General features: G+C 41.7%; 1 protein-coding gene across 4 annotated transcripts in view; it reads left to right on the top strand.

Moving 5' to 3' along the window:
* The window catches only part of LOC132378433 (solute carrier family 12 member 7-like), a 264,974-nt gene that overhangs the window by 139,544 nt on the left and 108,536 nt on the right, over window positions 1–16,894 (top strand). For all 4 annotated transcript variants that reach the window (XM_059945350.1, XM_059945348.1, XM_059945349.1 and 1 more), the window contains exons 2-3: window positions 14,495–14,589; window positions 15,481–15,612. In XM_059945350.1, coding sequence (XP_059801333.1) covers window positions 14,495–14,589; window positions 15,481–15,612 — 227 coding nt within the window. The remainder of the gene's footprint in view (window positions 1–14,494; window positions 14,590–15,480; window positions 15,613–16,894) is intronic.

Genomic DNA, 16,894 nt, shown 5'->3' with positions numbered 1-16,894 from the left:
TCCTGTACCCCCTTCCCACCAGCAGCAGCAAGAAAAGAGCATAGACTGGATGGGGAGTTGGGGGGAGGTGTCCTTGCTTATTAATGCTACTTTCTTATAGTAGGGCACCTTGTAGTTGTATTCAATGGTGGGAATGGCTTTTCCTGTGATGGACTGGGCTGATCCATCACTTTTTGTAGGCGTTCTGTGTTTGGGCATTGGTGCTTCCATACCAGCACGTGATGCAACCGATCAGGATATTGTTTACTGTGCACTTATAGAAATTTATCAAAGTTTTAGATGACATGCTGAATCTAAGCTAACTTCTTAGAGGTGCTACCGTGCCTTCTTTGAATAAGCTAACTATATCAGTTTTAATACAAAGTTGTTTCCATTTATTATGAAAAGCGGCCTTTTCATTCTGTGAATACAAGGGTACCAGCTTAGAAGTTTTGCCAGTTCTGACTGTAAAACTGTTTAATTCAGATGTTCAAATGATTTATATTTCATTGGCAGAAAGAATACCAATAGCAAGTGTTTTAATTTGTTAAATATTACTTAGAAAAGTTTTCCACAATGTGTACTAAGAATTAATGAATATTGCTTTAATGATGTACTAGAATACATCTAACTTTTCTCACAGGTGGTGGACTACTTCCAATTATTTTTGATGATTAGCCAATTTTAATTAATCCAGCAATACAAGGATAGGTTTCTTTTAACAGGAGTAGGCTGACACGGCAGTGCACTCCCAGGGGAGTGCTGTTTTTCTGATGAGTCTTTAAACAGTAATTATCTCTACTGTCTGTTGGAGAGAACATGGGAGTCGACCTTTGTGACCTTGCTAACACTTTATCCCTGCAATGCTTTAAAAATAGAATACCCATTTGTTATCACATTGTGGGGAATTTACTCCGATCAAAATACCAACTGCACTTTCTGCATTACAACAGTGATAACATTTCAAAGCTGCTTTTTGAATGACTGTGAATTGTTTTGTGGCATTGTGAGATGGTGCATAAATGTGTCTGTTTCCCTTTTACATTCATTTCTTTTGCAATTGTTTTCTTTTATAGAGACTTTATATTTTACACTTATTATCATGGTAATAAGTTGGTTGGAACTTGAATAGAAATACAGGTGTCCCCCGTTTTTTGAACGTCCGCTTTACAACACCTTAATTTACGAAAGATTGACATTAGTTAACTTGTTTTCGCTAACAGAAGGTGTTTTCACTGTTACGAAAAAGGGCAGCACGTGCGCCAAACAGCCAAGCTCCTCCCCCGGAACTGCATTCTAGCCGGCATTGCTTAAACACGTGCCTGTGAGCATCTGTGCTTTATGTTGATTTATTTTGTGCATCCGTTAGCAAGATGAGTTCTAAGGTATCAGAAAAGCCTAAAAGAGCGCATAAGGGTGTTACACAGCGTAAAGCTAGACATAATTAAGCGTTTTGATCATGGTGAACGAAGTAAGGACAAAGTGAGTTTGGCTAAGGTGTCGGGATTGTGGAAGTTGAGGATGATGACGTTGAAGAGATTTTGGCATCCCATGTCCAAGAACTGACAGATGAAGAGCTGATGCAATTGCAAGAGGAAAGGATAACAATTGAAACCAAACGCAGTAGTGAATGGCCCAAAAGTGAAGTTGTCCAGGAACTGAACGTGAAACAATTGCGTGAGATTTTCACTGCAATTGACAACACTGCAATGATTGCAGAAAAGTATGACTTGAATTTTGAAAGGGTACGTAGGTTTAGGGCAGGGGTCGGCAACCATTACCACTGAAAGAGCCATATGGACCCATTTCCCACAGAAAAGAAAACACTGGGAGCCACAAAACCCGTTTGACATTTAAAATGAAATAACACTGCATACAACGGTTTTTTTTTGCCTTTATGCTATGTATAAACAAACTGTAATGTGTTGCATTTATGAAATTGATGAACTCCTGCAGAGAAAATGAAATTACGTTTCTGCATGCAACAAAAACATTTTGAACTCCGAAAAAAAGACGTTGGGTTGAAGGTTACTCCATAGTTAGCCTACCTTCGAACAAAAAATTAAAAGAAATCGCGCACTGGCGGGTGTCAGGGATTGGCAGTGGTGACGTATATTAATAGCGATAAAAAACACGTTGTGGCGGTGTGCTACACGCAGCGCTAAAATAACGACACTGCAGTCAAAGATAACTTTATTCGAACTAAACAGCCTTGCTTTAAAGCCTCCCTCAACCCGCCCCCCCGTGGGCATGGATGCTTCAAAAGACACGTACTCACAAACCCCCATAGGCTATCTCCCTTAGCCGGAACGGTGGCTAATTGTGAGCCAGTTTGGATTTGCCAGGAAATGGGGTCGCCACAACGTTTTATTTAGATTGTACAAGATCACCATAATCTTCAAATTTCGAATTACATTTCAAAAACTAACAAACCACGGGGAGCCGCAGCACAGAGATGAAAGAGTCGCATGCGGCTCCGGAGCCGCGGGTTGCCGACCCCTGGTTTAGGGCATATTTGCAGGATGGTTTGAGAGCTTACAAAGAGCTGTATGATAGAAAAATGCACGAGGCCAAACATTTAAGCCTTCCACATCAGCCCCAGCAGACGAACATCAATCTTCGACATCAAGGCAGGCAGACATAGAAGAAGGTGACCTGCCTGCCCTGATGGATACAGACTATGATGAGGTGACACCCCAGTCTCCCACCACCCCAACCTCCGACGACTCAGCCTAACACTCCATCATCAGTGTGCACGCTGTCATCCCGATTCTGGTAAATGAAACTACACTGTACATCCATTATTTCTACAAACCCCATTTTCAGAAAAGTTGGGATATTTTCCAAAATGCAATAAAAAGAAAAATCTGTGATATGTTAATTCACGTGAACCTTTATTCAACTGACAAAAGTACAAAGAAAAGATTTTCAATAGTTTTACTGACCAACTTAATTGTATTTTGTAAATATACACAAATTTAGAATTTGATGGCTGCAACACACTCAACAAAAGTTGGGACAGTGGCATGTTTACTATTGTGTTACATCACCTTTCCTTTTAATAACACTTTAATCGTTTTGGAACTGAGGATACTAATTGTAGTAGATTTGCAATTGAAAATTTTGTCCATTCTTGCTTGATATAAGACAGCTGCTCAACAGTCCGTGGTCTCCGTTGTCTGATTCTCTTCTTCATGATGCGCCATATATTTTCAATAGGAGATAGATCTGGACTGGCAGCAGGTCAGTCAAGCACACGCACTCTGTGTCTACAAAGCCACGCAGTTGTAGCCCATGCAGAATGTGGTCTGGCATTGTCCTGCTGAAATAAGCATGGACGTCCCGGGAAGAGACGTCGCTTTGATGACAACATATGTCTCACTAAAATCCTAATCTACGCCTCAGTGTCAATGGTACCTTCACATACATGCAACTCACCCAGTGATGCACCCCCATACCATCACAGATGCTGGCCTTTGCACCTTTCACTGATAACAATCAGGATGGTGGTTTTCAACTTTGGCATGGAGAACTCGACGCCCATTTTTTCCGAAAATAGCTGAAGTGTGGACTCATCTGACCACAGTACACAGTTCCACAGTCTTTCGGTTCATCTGAGATGAGCTCGGGCCCAGAGAACTCGCCAGCGTTTCTGCATAGAGTTGATGTATGGCTTCCTCCTTGCATAATACAGTTTCAAGTTGCATTTCTGGATGCAACGATGGACTGTGTTAAGTGACAATGGTGTTCAGAAGTACTCCCGAGCCCAGGTGGCTATAATTGTCACAGTAGCATGATGGTTTCTTAGGCAGTGCCGCCTGAGAGCTCGAAGATCACGCGCATTCAACAGTGATTTCCGACCTTGCCCTTTACGCACTGAGATGTCTCTGAATTCTCTGAATCTTTTCACAATATCATGTACTGTAGATGTTGAAAGACCTAAATTCTCTGCAATCTTGCGTTGGGAAATGTTCCTTTTGAACTGACTAACAATTCTCTCACAAATTTTGGCACAAAGGGGTGAGCCACGACCCATCCTTGCTTGCAAAGACTGAGCCTTTGATAGACATTACTTTTATACCCAGTCGTGATACCTCACCTGCTACCATCTAGCCTGCTTAATGTGGAGTCTTCCAAACCGGTGTTACTTGAATATTTTGTGCACTTTTCAATCTTATTTTAACTGTGTCCCAACTTTTGTTGAGTGTGTTGCAGCCATCAAATTGTAAATTAGTGTATATTTACAAATACAATTAAGTTGGTCAGTAAAAGTATTTAAAATCTTTTCTTTGTACTTCTGTCAGTTAAATAAGGGTTGACGTGAATTAACACATCACAGATTTTTTTTATTGCATTTTGGAAAATATCCCAACTTTTCTGGAAATGGGGTTTGTACTTTATATAGGCTGTGTATTTTTATGTGTTATTTGGTATGATTTGGCAGCTTCATAGCTTAAAGGTTACTGGAGAGAGTTGTTTCTTCTGAGAGCGCTTGCGAGAGATTTTCGCTACGGTGGACAGTACTATAATGATTGCAGAAAAGTATTCGTACTTTATATAGGCTGTTTATTTATCAGATCATTCCTGCTTTTACTATACATTACTATTATTTTAGGTTTTATGTTATTTGGCATGATTTGGTAGGTTATTTTTTGGTCTGTGAATGCTCACAAATTTTTTCCATATATAAAAAAAAATGGTAATTGCTGCTTCACTTTAGGACATTCCAGCTTACAAACCATTTCATAGAAACGCTCTACCTTTGGATAGTGGGAGAACCCTGTATTAATTTGGAAAGCCAGCCCATTTCCAATCCTAATTGTTGATTATATTCGAAATGGAGACTGCCACCTTCAAGCTGGTGCTTCCAATCATATATTTAATCTCTGCCTCAGCCATTGATGCACCCTTTCTTCATTTCTCATTGTGATGAATATTCACTGCCCTTCAGCAGGTGATAAATGCTTTACCTTAAACAGCTGTGATGTTTCTGCTGCTGGACCGTTGAGTCCATCCGTCTCCAAGCATTTCATCCCCTAACCCGGAACATCTTCGCGATGGTGGGACAGCAGAAGGTGATCAATCTTCTACCCCCGATGGTCAGACTTCCAGCTACTATTGTCCCTTCGCGGGCAAAGCCAACTGGACGCTCTCTCTGCTGCTTGAGCCATGGTGTTAACAGCTCTCTTCCTGGTTCTCCCTTGTATCCCTAAAGCTGCCATCATCTTCCAGCAAGACATGGAGGGAAATCCTCTTGCCCCCACTTCGACAGGGAAGTTCCACATCTGCCAGCCTTGCCATCTGCAGTCCACCACCAGGTCTTCATACCCCGCAAGCTTCCTCTCGTGGGCCTCTTGGCATCGGGTCTCCCATGGTACTGTTAGGTCTATCACCACGAGCTTCTTTGCACTCTCTGACAATAGTAGAATGTCTGGTCAAAGTGTGGTCTCTATCATTTGTGGGAATACCAGCTTCTTTTCAATATCAACTTTCATCCCCCAGTCCTTTGCCATGCTCAGGATACCGTCTCTGCACTTGTTAGTTGCTGCAGCACGTTCCCCGGTCCTGAAGAAGTTGATGAAGTTCAGTTGGCCGTCCTCTTTGTGGTCCTTCTTCCTCTCTGTCTCCAATGTGTGGGCAATTACTCTCAAAACCTGGTTGTGTCTCCATCTGTACTGTCCTTGGGAAAGAGCAACCTGGCACGAAGGAAGAATATGCTCTAGGTTGGCTGGTTTCTGGCATAGATGGCACATTGGGTCTTCTGTTATTCCCCAGTTCCGCAGGTTTGTTGGAGTTGGCAGTACATCGTATACAGCCCTCAGTAAGAACTGGAGTTGGAAGGATATATTTTTCCATATGTCATCCCATGTCAACACTCTCTGTTCTGTTTCCCACTTTGTCCAGATCCCTTGACTCCCCATCTCCACAGCTCGCATATATCTAGCCTCCTCCTCTTTCTTCCTTATCTCCTGCTGGACCAAGTGCCGTCCGTCCTTAGGGTTGGCCTCCCTCCACCTGGTTGTTGACTCACATCCTGGCCTTGTCTGCCCATACACACTCTTCCGACAACGTCTCTGTGGCGAAGTCAGTACTCTGGTTCTTCTACAGCCTCTTCCGCCTTCCATTTGCTCCCTGTCTGTATCTTGACACCTGCTTCACTGACCTTGTCATCCTTGTAGTCTTGGAGGGTCACGATGAGGCAGGGAGACTGCCAGTTTCCCTGATGACTACACTTGCAAGTGCATCCAGCTTCAGCTTCTAACAGGCCATGTGAGGGAGTTGGAGATGGAACTAGATGAACTCCAGATTATTTGGGAGATTGAGGGGTTAACAGAGAGGTAGTTACACCCAACATGTATGACACATGTAACTGGGTGACGGTGAGGAGGAGGAAAGGGGATAGGCAGCCACTGCAGAATACCTGTGGCCCTTCCTCTCAACAACAGTTGTACCACTTTGGAGACTGTTTGGGTGGGTGGGGGGGTGGATTAACATAGCAGAGGAAGGTCACAACAGTCAAGGCTCTGTGGCTCAGAAAGGAAAAGGGAAAAGAGGTGAGATGTTGTGATAGGGGGTTCATTGGTTAGGAGAAAAGAAAGGATGTCTGTTGACATGAACAAGATTCCTGGGTGGCATGTTGACTCCTGAGTGTCAGGTCAGTGGCAGATCGGATCAAATCAACAACATTCTTAAGTGGGAGGCTGAGCAGCCAGAGGTCATGGTCCATGTCAGTACCAATAACATAGATAGGAGGAGTGACACAGTCCTCCAAAGTGAGCCCAGGGAGTTAGGTGCTGTTAAAGGTCAGGACCTCCAAGGTTGTGATCTCAGGACTGCTATCCATGCCATGTGCTGGCAAGGCAGGAAATAAGAAGATCAACATAGTTTAACATGTGGCCAAGGTGATGGTGCAGGAGAGAAGGCTTCAGATTTTTGGATCATTGGGCTCTCTTCTAGAGAAGGTGAGACCTGTACAGAAGGGACAATTTGCACCAGAACTGATATCCTAATGGGAAGATTAACTAATGCTGCATGGGGACAGGGGTGGGTGTTAAGCTGGAGTTGCATGGGGATGGGAACCGGAGCACCAGAATAGATAGTGGAGTGATTGTGGAGAAAGATGTTATTTATACATCGTTCTCCACCACCTATATACAAAGTCGAGAATGAAAAGGTCAAGCACAGTGGGACTAATGTTCTGAGCTGGGTATATTCCCATGCAAGATGTATTGTAGGAAAGGCCGAAGAGTGTGGATCAGCACATGGAATTATGACATTGTAGCCTTGAGTAAAACTTGGTTGCAGGAAGGGCAGGACTAAGAGCTCAGTGTTCTGAGCTTCCATTGTTTTAGACATGATAGAGTAGGAGGGATTAAAGGTGAAAGAGTAGGATTATAGGTTAGGGAAACTGTCACAACACTGTGCAGCTAGGACAAACCTTGAGAGCTTGTCTAGTGAAGCTTTATGGGTAGAACTGAGGAATAAGAAAGGTATATTATAGGCCACCTAACAGTCTGCAGGATTTAAAGGAGCAAATTTGTTGAGATCGCAGACCGTTGCAAGAAACAAGGTTGTGATGGTAGGTCATTTTAACTTTCTACATACTAACTGGGACTCCCATATTCTAAAAGGGCTGGACACTGCATGGTCACTGCTCGCCACTGCGAGCATTAGCTTCTTGTGTCATGCATCCAAAAAAAAAATCATTTTTTTTTTTACTGATTATCTCTCACAAAACCCCAATTGAGAAACCCTGCTGTAGAGTTTACAGAAAATTGTGTGAAAAACAAAAAAAAAATCCAGTGAGCAGCAAAAACAGCTTGTTAATGAGAATGGCCAGACTAGTTCAAGCTGACAGAAGGTGACAGTAACTCAATTAACCACATCTTACAGCAGTGGTGTGCAGAAGAGCACCTCTGAACGCACTACATGTGAAATCATGTACAGCAACAGAAGAACATGAACATACAGAAATACATTCAGTGACCATTTCATTAGCTACATCTTATACCTAATAAAGTGGCCACTGAATACATTGATTCGGTTAAATAAATACAGTGGGAGGATACTCATGAAGGACAAATACTGGCTGGTAAGAGATGGGATCACTGAGGCATTAACCAATATCTTTGTGTCCTCTAGCCAAAGGAGAGATCCCAGATAGCTGGTGAGTTGCTAATTTTGTTCCATTATTTATGAAAGGATAAGCGTGGAAACTATAGACCAGTGAGTATCAGGTCAGTAGAAGGGAAGTTACCATAGAGGTTTCCAAGGGGTTGGATTTATGAGCAGTTGGGGCAGTCAGCGTGGCTTTGTACAGGAAATGTTGTGACTCATTAACTTGATTACTTATAGGAGATGTTGAAGGTAGAGCTGTGGATGTTGTATACATGGATTTTAGTAAGGTGCTTGACAAGGTCCCTCATGGGAGGCTTATCCTGAAGACTAAGATGCATGGGATGTACAGTGAATTGACTGTTTGGATTCAGAGTTGGTCTGCCCATAGAAGACAGAGGATAGTGATCAATGGTACTTATTCTGACTGGACATCGTGATTTGCAGTGTTCCATAGGGGTCGGTTCTAGGACTCCTGCTGTTTGTTTTGTTTAGCTTAATATAATATGATCTGGATGAAAATGTGGATGGATGCGTTCTTAAGTTTCTAGTTGATATAAAGATTGGTGGTGATGTAGATAGCATGGAATTCTGGCAAAGGAAGGGTCCAGTGGAATACAGATCAATTGCAGATAGGGCTGAGAAATATTAGATGGAGTTTAACTCAAATGTGAAGCCTTGCACTTCAGGAGAACAAATGTAAAGAGATAGTACACTGTTAATGGCAAAATATTTAACAGAGCTGGTGAACAGAAGGATCATGAGGTCCAAGACTCTAGCCACTGAAGGCTACACTAGTTGATAGAGTGGTAAAAAAGGCATACAGAATGCTTGCCTTTATTAGTTGAGGAACTGAGTTCAAGAGTCAGGAAGTTATGTTTCAGCTTTATAAAACTCTAAATAGGTTGTATGTAGAGTATTGCATTCAGTTCTGGTGACCCCATTATAGGAGGGATTTGGAGGCATTGAAGGGAGTACAGAAGAGATTTGCCAGGATGTTGCCTGGATTAGAGGGTATTTGCTCTAAGGAGAGGTTGGACAAACTTGGGTTGTTTTCTCTATGAGTGGAAGAGACTGAGGGGAGATTTGATAGAGGCTTATAAGATTATGAGAGGTATAGACAGAGTAGACAGCCAGCATGTTTTTCCCAGGATTGAAATAAGGTGAAAGGGGGAAAGTTCAAAGATGATGTGTGGGGCAAGTTTTCTAAAACGAAGTAATAGGTACCTGCAACGCATTGGTGGGGTGATGGTGGAGGCAAACACATTAGGGATATTTGAAAGGCTGTTTCCTTTCCTTTGTCCTTTCCTTTGTCAAGGATTCCATGCTATCCACAACACCACCAATCCTCATATTAACTACAAACTTGGTAACCAATCTATCTATATTTTCATCTCCTCCTTGATGGTAGCAACAAGAAAAGAGCTTGACATGAGTGATGGTTGTCATTAATGATGGATTCCACCTTCTTAAGACTTCGCCTTTTGAAGATGTTCCTGATCCTGGGGAAACTAGTGCCTTTGATGTAACTGGCTGAGTTTACAACTTACTGCAGCTTTTTCCGATTCTGTGCATTGGCCCCTCCAAACCAGACGGTGATACAGCCAGTTAGAATGCTCTCCACTACACATCTGTAGAAATTTGCAAGAGTCTTTGGTGACATAACCAAGCTTCCCAAAAATCCTAATGAAATATAGCTGCTGCCATGCCTTCTTTGTAATTGCATCAGTACGTTGGCCCAGGATGGATTTTAAGAGATGTTGATACCCAGGAACTTGAAACTGCTCACCCTTTCCACTGCTGATCCCTTGATGAGGACTGGTATGTGTTCCCTTAAATTCCCCTTCATTAAGACCCCAATCAATTCCTTAGTCTAACGGATATTGATTGCAAGGTTGTTACTGTGACAGCACTTAACCAGCTGATCATCTCTTTCCTGTATACCTCCACCATCACCATCTGATATTTTGACAACAATGGGTGTGTCATTGTCAAATTTATAGATGGTGTTTGAGCTGAGGGTAGCCACACAGTCCTGTAATCTATCTCTAAAAAGATATCAGGAAACCAGATGTGCTTTTACAAGAACTCATTGGTTTCATGGTTGCTGCTACCATTGTTGCCATTTTAAAAGATCGATTATATTTATCTTTTTTTAAAGCCTTCAAGTATTGACCATGAAACAGTTGTGTTAAATATTTGTTCGTGGAATTTGGGTAAAGCTCAAGGAAAGGCATGCAGAAATGCCAAGATTGAAAAAGGGAATGGTAAAAGAGGAATGGTGGTTATGCATCAATGTTATGATGGTGTGTGGATAATGTAAGAACTTTGGAGGTGATGCTACTTTCATGTTGTTCATAGCTACAAAAAGAGTTAATGTATTCAAAGAGGACTTTAATATGGACAAGTATTTATTCCAAACCTCGGATTATTTTATCTGCAAAGCACCAACTTGGTTTTTCTATAAAGGGACTTTACATGGAACTGACTGGGCAGGACTGTAGCAATGGAATGCATACCTGCAGTGATGTACACCTATGGGTGCAGGTCCTCTTTGCTGCCAACAATCCCCATTCCCCATGACACCTAAGTTGTTCTTATTTCTGTTTGCACACCCTTTATTGGCAGAGTGAGTGGTGGATACATAACACATGCAAGATTAATGTCACCTTAGATCACAAATGCAACCAATAGAATCAAAAACCTCTCCCACCCTAGTCATTCTGTCCCTTCACATTGGGTAGAAGCCAGAAAAGTTTGAAAATATGCACCATTCGGCTCAAAGATAACTTCTATCCCACTTGGATGAACCCCATAGACTATAAAATTCAACTCTTAATTTCACAATCTACCTCGTCATGGCTCTTGATCCTTTTTTTTGTCCTATACCTTACCTGCACTTACTCTGTAGTGACGTGTGGCCAAGTGGTTAAGGTGTCAGTCTAGTGATCTGAAGGTCGCTAGTTCAAGCCTCAGCTGAGGCAGTGTGTTGTGCCCTGGAGCAAGGCATTTAACCACGCATTGCTGTGCGACGACAACAGTGCCAAGCTGTTTGGATCCTGATACCCTTCCCTTGAACAACATCGGTGCTGTGGAGAGGGGAGACTTGTAGCATGGACAACTGCAAGTCTTCCATACAACTTTGCCCAGACCTCAGTCATCATCGAAAATCAATGGACAGCCAAAGAAAACTTACTCTGTAAATGTAACTTTATATTCTACAGTCTGTTAATTGCATTTCCCTTTGTACTACCTCGATGTACTTGTGTCTTGAAATGATCTGTAAGGAGGGCATGCAGAACAATGGTTTTCACTGTATCTTAATAGCTATGACAATAGTAAGCCAATTGTCAATTTTTGAATTGACCCGTTTGGCAGGTCGGGTGAACATGGATCTTTAATTTAGTATTCCTTTTTTTAGCTCAGAAGAGTTTCTAGTTTGTTAACATTATAAATGTAAGTTATTTCATTGCTTTCTCAACAAGAGTTCAAACTTTAAAAGATTCCATGCAGCAGCACCCAACTCTGTTTTAATTATATTTTGTGACTTCCCTTAGAGATAAGATTTTGCCTTGGAGTGCAGGTTCCAAAAACTAGTAGTTGTGACCTTAAGCAACAACTTTGCAGTTGACCTGACCATTAGAAGCTGGATCAAACTTACCCAAGGACTTCTGTATTCTATCAATTTAGTCTGTATTTGAACTCAGAATTTAAGGCAAACATACACTGCACCTACCTACACATTGCATTTCATTGAATTATCTTCATTTTTTGTTTATAGCTTACTTATTTTCACTGCTTACCTGCTGCTTGGCTTTAGATTGAGCTTGCTCAAATGATATGTATTATATTTTAATTAGTGCTATGCAGTCATTGTTTGTTTTAGAAACAATTGACTTTTCTTTCTCAGGATCACATTTTCCTTAATTGATAAAGTACATTCATTGGTTGTAGACTGATAGAATAAATTTGAGCATTTAACAATATGTTGTCTGTGTGAGAATGATAAGGGAAGATTAGACAAACAGGGACTGTTTTCTCTGGAGCGTCAGAGGCTGATGGAAGTATTTAACATTAAGAGAGGCGTAGATAATGTATATTTTTTCCAAGATGGGAATGTCAAATAACAGAAGGCATAGCTTTAAGGTGAAGAGGGGGAAAGTTTAAAGATTTATGAAGCAAAATGTTTTTACACACTGATAGGTTCCTGGAATGTGCTGCTAGGGAAGGTAATAGAAGGTAATAAACAGAAAATTTTAAGAGAGATTTTGATCGGCATACACAGTTAGGGAATAACCATATGCAAACAGATGGGATTAGTTTAGATTGGGGTTTTTTTTAGTGCAGATGTGGTGGGCCAAAGGGTTTGTTTCTGTGTGGATTGTTCTCTGTCATAATATATATTCGTTTAAGGAGCTATCTAATTACTTGGGAAGGAAGTTGGAAGAATCATATTTAACTATAGTTATTCAAATAAAATGATGATGCAGGTACCATGGTTCAGAAAAATAAGTTACACTAATGTTATCTTTTGGGTCTGTAAGCATTTTTTTAAAAAAAATTGCAGTGTTTGAATTGCAGTCACTTGTAACAATAAATATTGCATCTATTTAGCACATAAAAGGATCTTGAAACAGGAATGTGCTTCTATTTACATACAACTTTCATGTTCTTCTGGATATTTCCAAGTACCTCAGAACCATCAGGGAATTGTTGAATTACAGTTGTTTTTTGAAGTAGAGAAATTAAGCATCATATTTCTCAAAGGATCTAATGAGGCACAATGAAATGAATATGGAATACACTGGTTGTGTGAGCAATAAAGATAGACAGAACTGCTCTCATCTTCAGATTTCAAAATGGAAGTCTTGATATGTCCTGCTTAGTTAATGCCTCTTTCCAGACATCCCACCTCTTCCGGAAGTTCCAGAAGTTTCCCGCATATTGATAGCAGCTCCCTGACGCCCGCCAAGTTATATACAATATCCCAGAAATTGATTATTTGAGAGCAAGTGAGAGGGAGAGAGAGAGAAAGGCAGAAAGAGTGAGTGACAGACATAGAGAGTGACAGAGAGAGCATCCTGATTGGTCTCTCTTTGTGCTAAGTAGACCTACCTATCAGTTTTCTCTGTCAGAAGTAGACCTAAGTAGACCTATCAGCTTTACAGTCGACCTCTCTCTCTCTCTCTCTCCCCCCTCTCTCTCCCCCCTCTCTCTCCCCCCCTCTCTCTCCCCCCCTCTCTCTCCCCCCCTCTCTCTCCCCCCCTCTCTCTCCCCCCCTCTCTCTCCCCCCCTCTCTCTCCCCCCCTCTCTCTCCCCCCCTCTCTCTCCCCCCCTCTCTCTCCCCCCCTCTCTCTCCCCCCCTCTCTCTCCCCCCCTCTCTCTCCCCCCCTCTCTCTCCCCCCCTCTCTCTCCCCCCTCTCTCTCCCCCCCTCTCTCTCCCCCCCTCTCTCTCCCCCCTCTCTCTCCCCCCCTCTCTCTCCCCCCTCTCTCTCCCCCCCTCTCTCCCCCCCCTCTCTCCCCCCCTCTCTCTCCCCCTCTCTCTCCCCCTCTCTCTCCCCCTCTCTCTCCCCCTCTCTCTCCCCCTCTCTCTCCCCCTCTCTCTCCCCCTCTCTCTCCCCCTCTCTCTCCCCCTCTCTCTCCCCCTCTCTCTCCCCCTCTCTCTCCCCCTCTCTCTCCCCCTCTCTCTCCCCCTCTCTCTCCCCCTCTCTCTCCCCCTCTCTCCCCCCTCCCCCTGTTCAGTTTAGTGTCCTGCAGTGCCATGGCAGAGTGTTCCAAAAAAAGAAGATATAAATCGTACTTCACCCCAGACTACACTGAAGTGTACCCTTGCCTAATAGTGGTGAAAAATAATGACAGTGTTGCTCACTGCACTGTTTGCAACAGTGAGTTTTCTATTGCCCATGGAGGGCTAAATGACGGTAAAAGACATGTTGAGGAAAGACATGTAGAAGGAAATTTTGCAAAAGAAATAGAAAAGTTATTTTCATTAGCATTTAGTTATTAGCATTGAGACTGCTAACAAGGAATATGTGTGTGTAAATAGTTTCAGTATGTGATCAAATAAATTGTTCTTTCATAATCAAACGTCCTTTATACATACACCCTTGGAATTCGACCGGGGGGGGGGGGATATGGGGTTACGGGAGGTGGGGATGGTGGTGCTACCTCACTAAAATGAGTTTTTGTAGGGTGGGATGTCTGTCTTTCACCTCCCCTACTTTACCCACATAGTGAGACAACCTCTTTTGACCACACATAGCCAATCAAGAAAAGGTATTTTCTAAGTAAAGGTTCACAGTAAAATTGACAAAATTCTGTTAATCTGATTTGATATTCTATTAAATAATCAGTAAAGTGTTGATTCCAAACACTGATGGGATGCTGTTGTTTAAACTAGGAGATGGCGTTCCCAAAGAAAGCAGCCCTTTTATCAACAGCACAGATATTGACAAAGGAACCCTATATGAAGGGAAGAACTTGGCACTTTTCGAGGTAAGTTGTTGCATGACTCTTCTAATGTACAAGAACTGAAATTTGCATAGTTAACACAGTAAAACATTTTAAATACTTTACCCAACCATATTTAAATAAGTTTGTGACAACAGTCTATGCCAGAAAAGATTAAGACTAAAAGATGCAAGCTTACGGAGCAGAGAGAGGAGGGAAGAGCAGCAGAAAGATGAAGAAAGAAAATCCCAGAGATGGGGGCTTAGGAGTTACCAATTTTGGAGTGATATTAATCGGTGGTGTGCAATAGGCCAGAATTGAATGAGCACACTGATCATTTATGAATGTATTATAAAGTTGTTAGAGACGGGGAGTGGCAAGACCATGAATAGATTTGGAAGTAAGGATAAGAACTTTAAAAGCCTAAGAGTTACTTGGCTAGAAATTAATGTAGATCAGAAAGCCATTGATATGTCCTTTGTTTTTTGTTTAAATGATGAATTTGTCATAGAACTTGAACTCCTGCAGAGGCCCAGAAGTGCCTGAATTTTTTCATTTCCGTAGTGGGCAATCAGAATAGTGATATACTTTTTTACCTTTTCTCAAGCCTTTTATTACTAATTTTCAGATTGTAAGGTAATGCAATGATGGTCTTTAATTTCCTGATATCTTTAAAACAAACAAATGATTTGGCAGTTAAGAATCACTATATAAATGTACAGAGCTGCCTGTATTGTCTTCTGGGGAAAAATTTATTGCTGGAATGTATGACACTTGTTGGCTACTCCTAGAACATCCCAAGGTACTGTTAGTTTACTCAAATGATGCATTTCACTGTATATTTCAATGTAAGTATGAGATACATTTGAATCCAAATTTGATGTACTCTTTGTTAATGGTACAATATAACATAATGTCCCTGATTTTGCTTAACAGGAGGAAATGGATAGGAATCCAATGGTCTCCTCCCTGCTTAACAGACTGGCAAACTATACCAATCTCACTCAGGGAGTCCGAGAACACGAGGAAGCAGAAAACAATGAAGAGCAGAAAAAGAAGGAAATTAAGGTAAATGCGCATGGTGCGTGTGAGAACTACTTTGGTTAGAGAACTACTGCAGTGTGGCACACTGCCCAGAAGTGAGTCAATCAAAGTACAAGGAAGAACAAACTCGATAAAATGAAAATAATCCAGGTAACCATTGTGCTTTATCTGGCACAAAGAAAATGTTTAAAATGCAAAGCATTGATGCAGTGATTAGGAAACAGATTTTAAACAAAATGGGAGTGACTTGTAAGGTTGCAATTTCCTGTCAAAGGTTTAGAATAAATCAAAGCCACTGAAGCAAATTTTGAAAGAGAAATGGATACCAACTGAACTAAATATTTGACATTATGTGAATTAGTGAAATTGAGAATATCGGCAAGAAATCCACTGACATGTGACATTCTGGAATGAGAGGTGAGGTGTAAAGTGTGTTAAAGGGAAAGTCATTGTAGAGGGCGAAGTAGAAAGAAGCAGAGATGGAAAGGAGGAGGCAGAGTGAAAGGGAGAGGTACTCAGTGAGTTTAAGGCAGATTGAAAGGAAAGATACACATTGAGTGTGAGGCGGAAAATGCGTGACAGGAAATGAGGGGGACCATATCGAGAAGGGAAGGCAGTGAGAATGGGAGAAATAACAATAAGTAGAAAATACTGGAAATACTTAGCAAGTCGGGTTGCGCCTTTGGGAAGAGTTAATGTTTCAGATCAACTGTGCTTTATTAGAACTGAAAAGGATATGAAATAAGTTTATTAAATTGTAGGGAGAGTGGAGGGGAATGAATGAATGGGAGTGGTCAGAAAACGAGAATATAGACTTAATTCCATGGATAAAATAACAGAGGAGCTGTGAAATGGCGACCAGGTCAGTTTCGGCATGTGTTCCACTCACAGAGAGGAAATGAAAAGCTGAACTAATATTAAAGGGAAATGGGGAAAGCATCTTGGGAACAGTAATCATTACTATGCAAAATTTTAGGTAGTTGTGGATAAGGATCAGACCTTGGGGTGGGGGAGAGGAGAAGCTAAATTGAGGAAAGGCTACCTGAATGAGCTGGGAAAAGTAGATTGGGATCAGCTGTCACCAAGTAAGTCCACATCTGACATGCATGAGTCAGTTAAAGACCAGAATCACCGAGTTCCCATGATGAAGAAAGACAAGGAACGCACGGTTCAAGAACCCTATGTGATGAAAGATGATTTAAATTTAGTCAGAAAGAAAGAGGAAGCATGCAAAAGTTTGAGGAAATGAAATTGGACAGCTTTTAAATATAAAGAAAGCAGGCAACAAACAGATTATCAAGAGAGC

Source organism: Hypanus sabinus, chromosome 20 (assembly GCF_030144855.1).
Source record: "Hypanus sabinus isolate sHypSab1 chromosome 20, sHypSab1.hap1, whole genome shotgun sequence".
Taxonomy (NCBI): Eukaryota; Metazoa; Chordata; class Chondrichthyes; order Myliobatiformes; family Dasyatidae; genus Hypanus; species Hypanus sabinus.
Note: the sequence above shows the minus strand (reverse complement) of the source record. Positions and strands in the feature narration are given on the sequence as shown.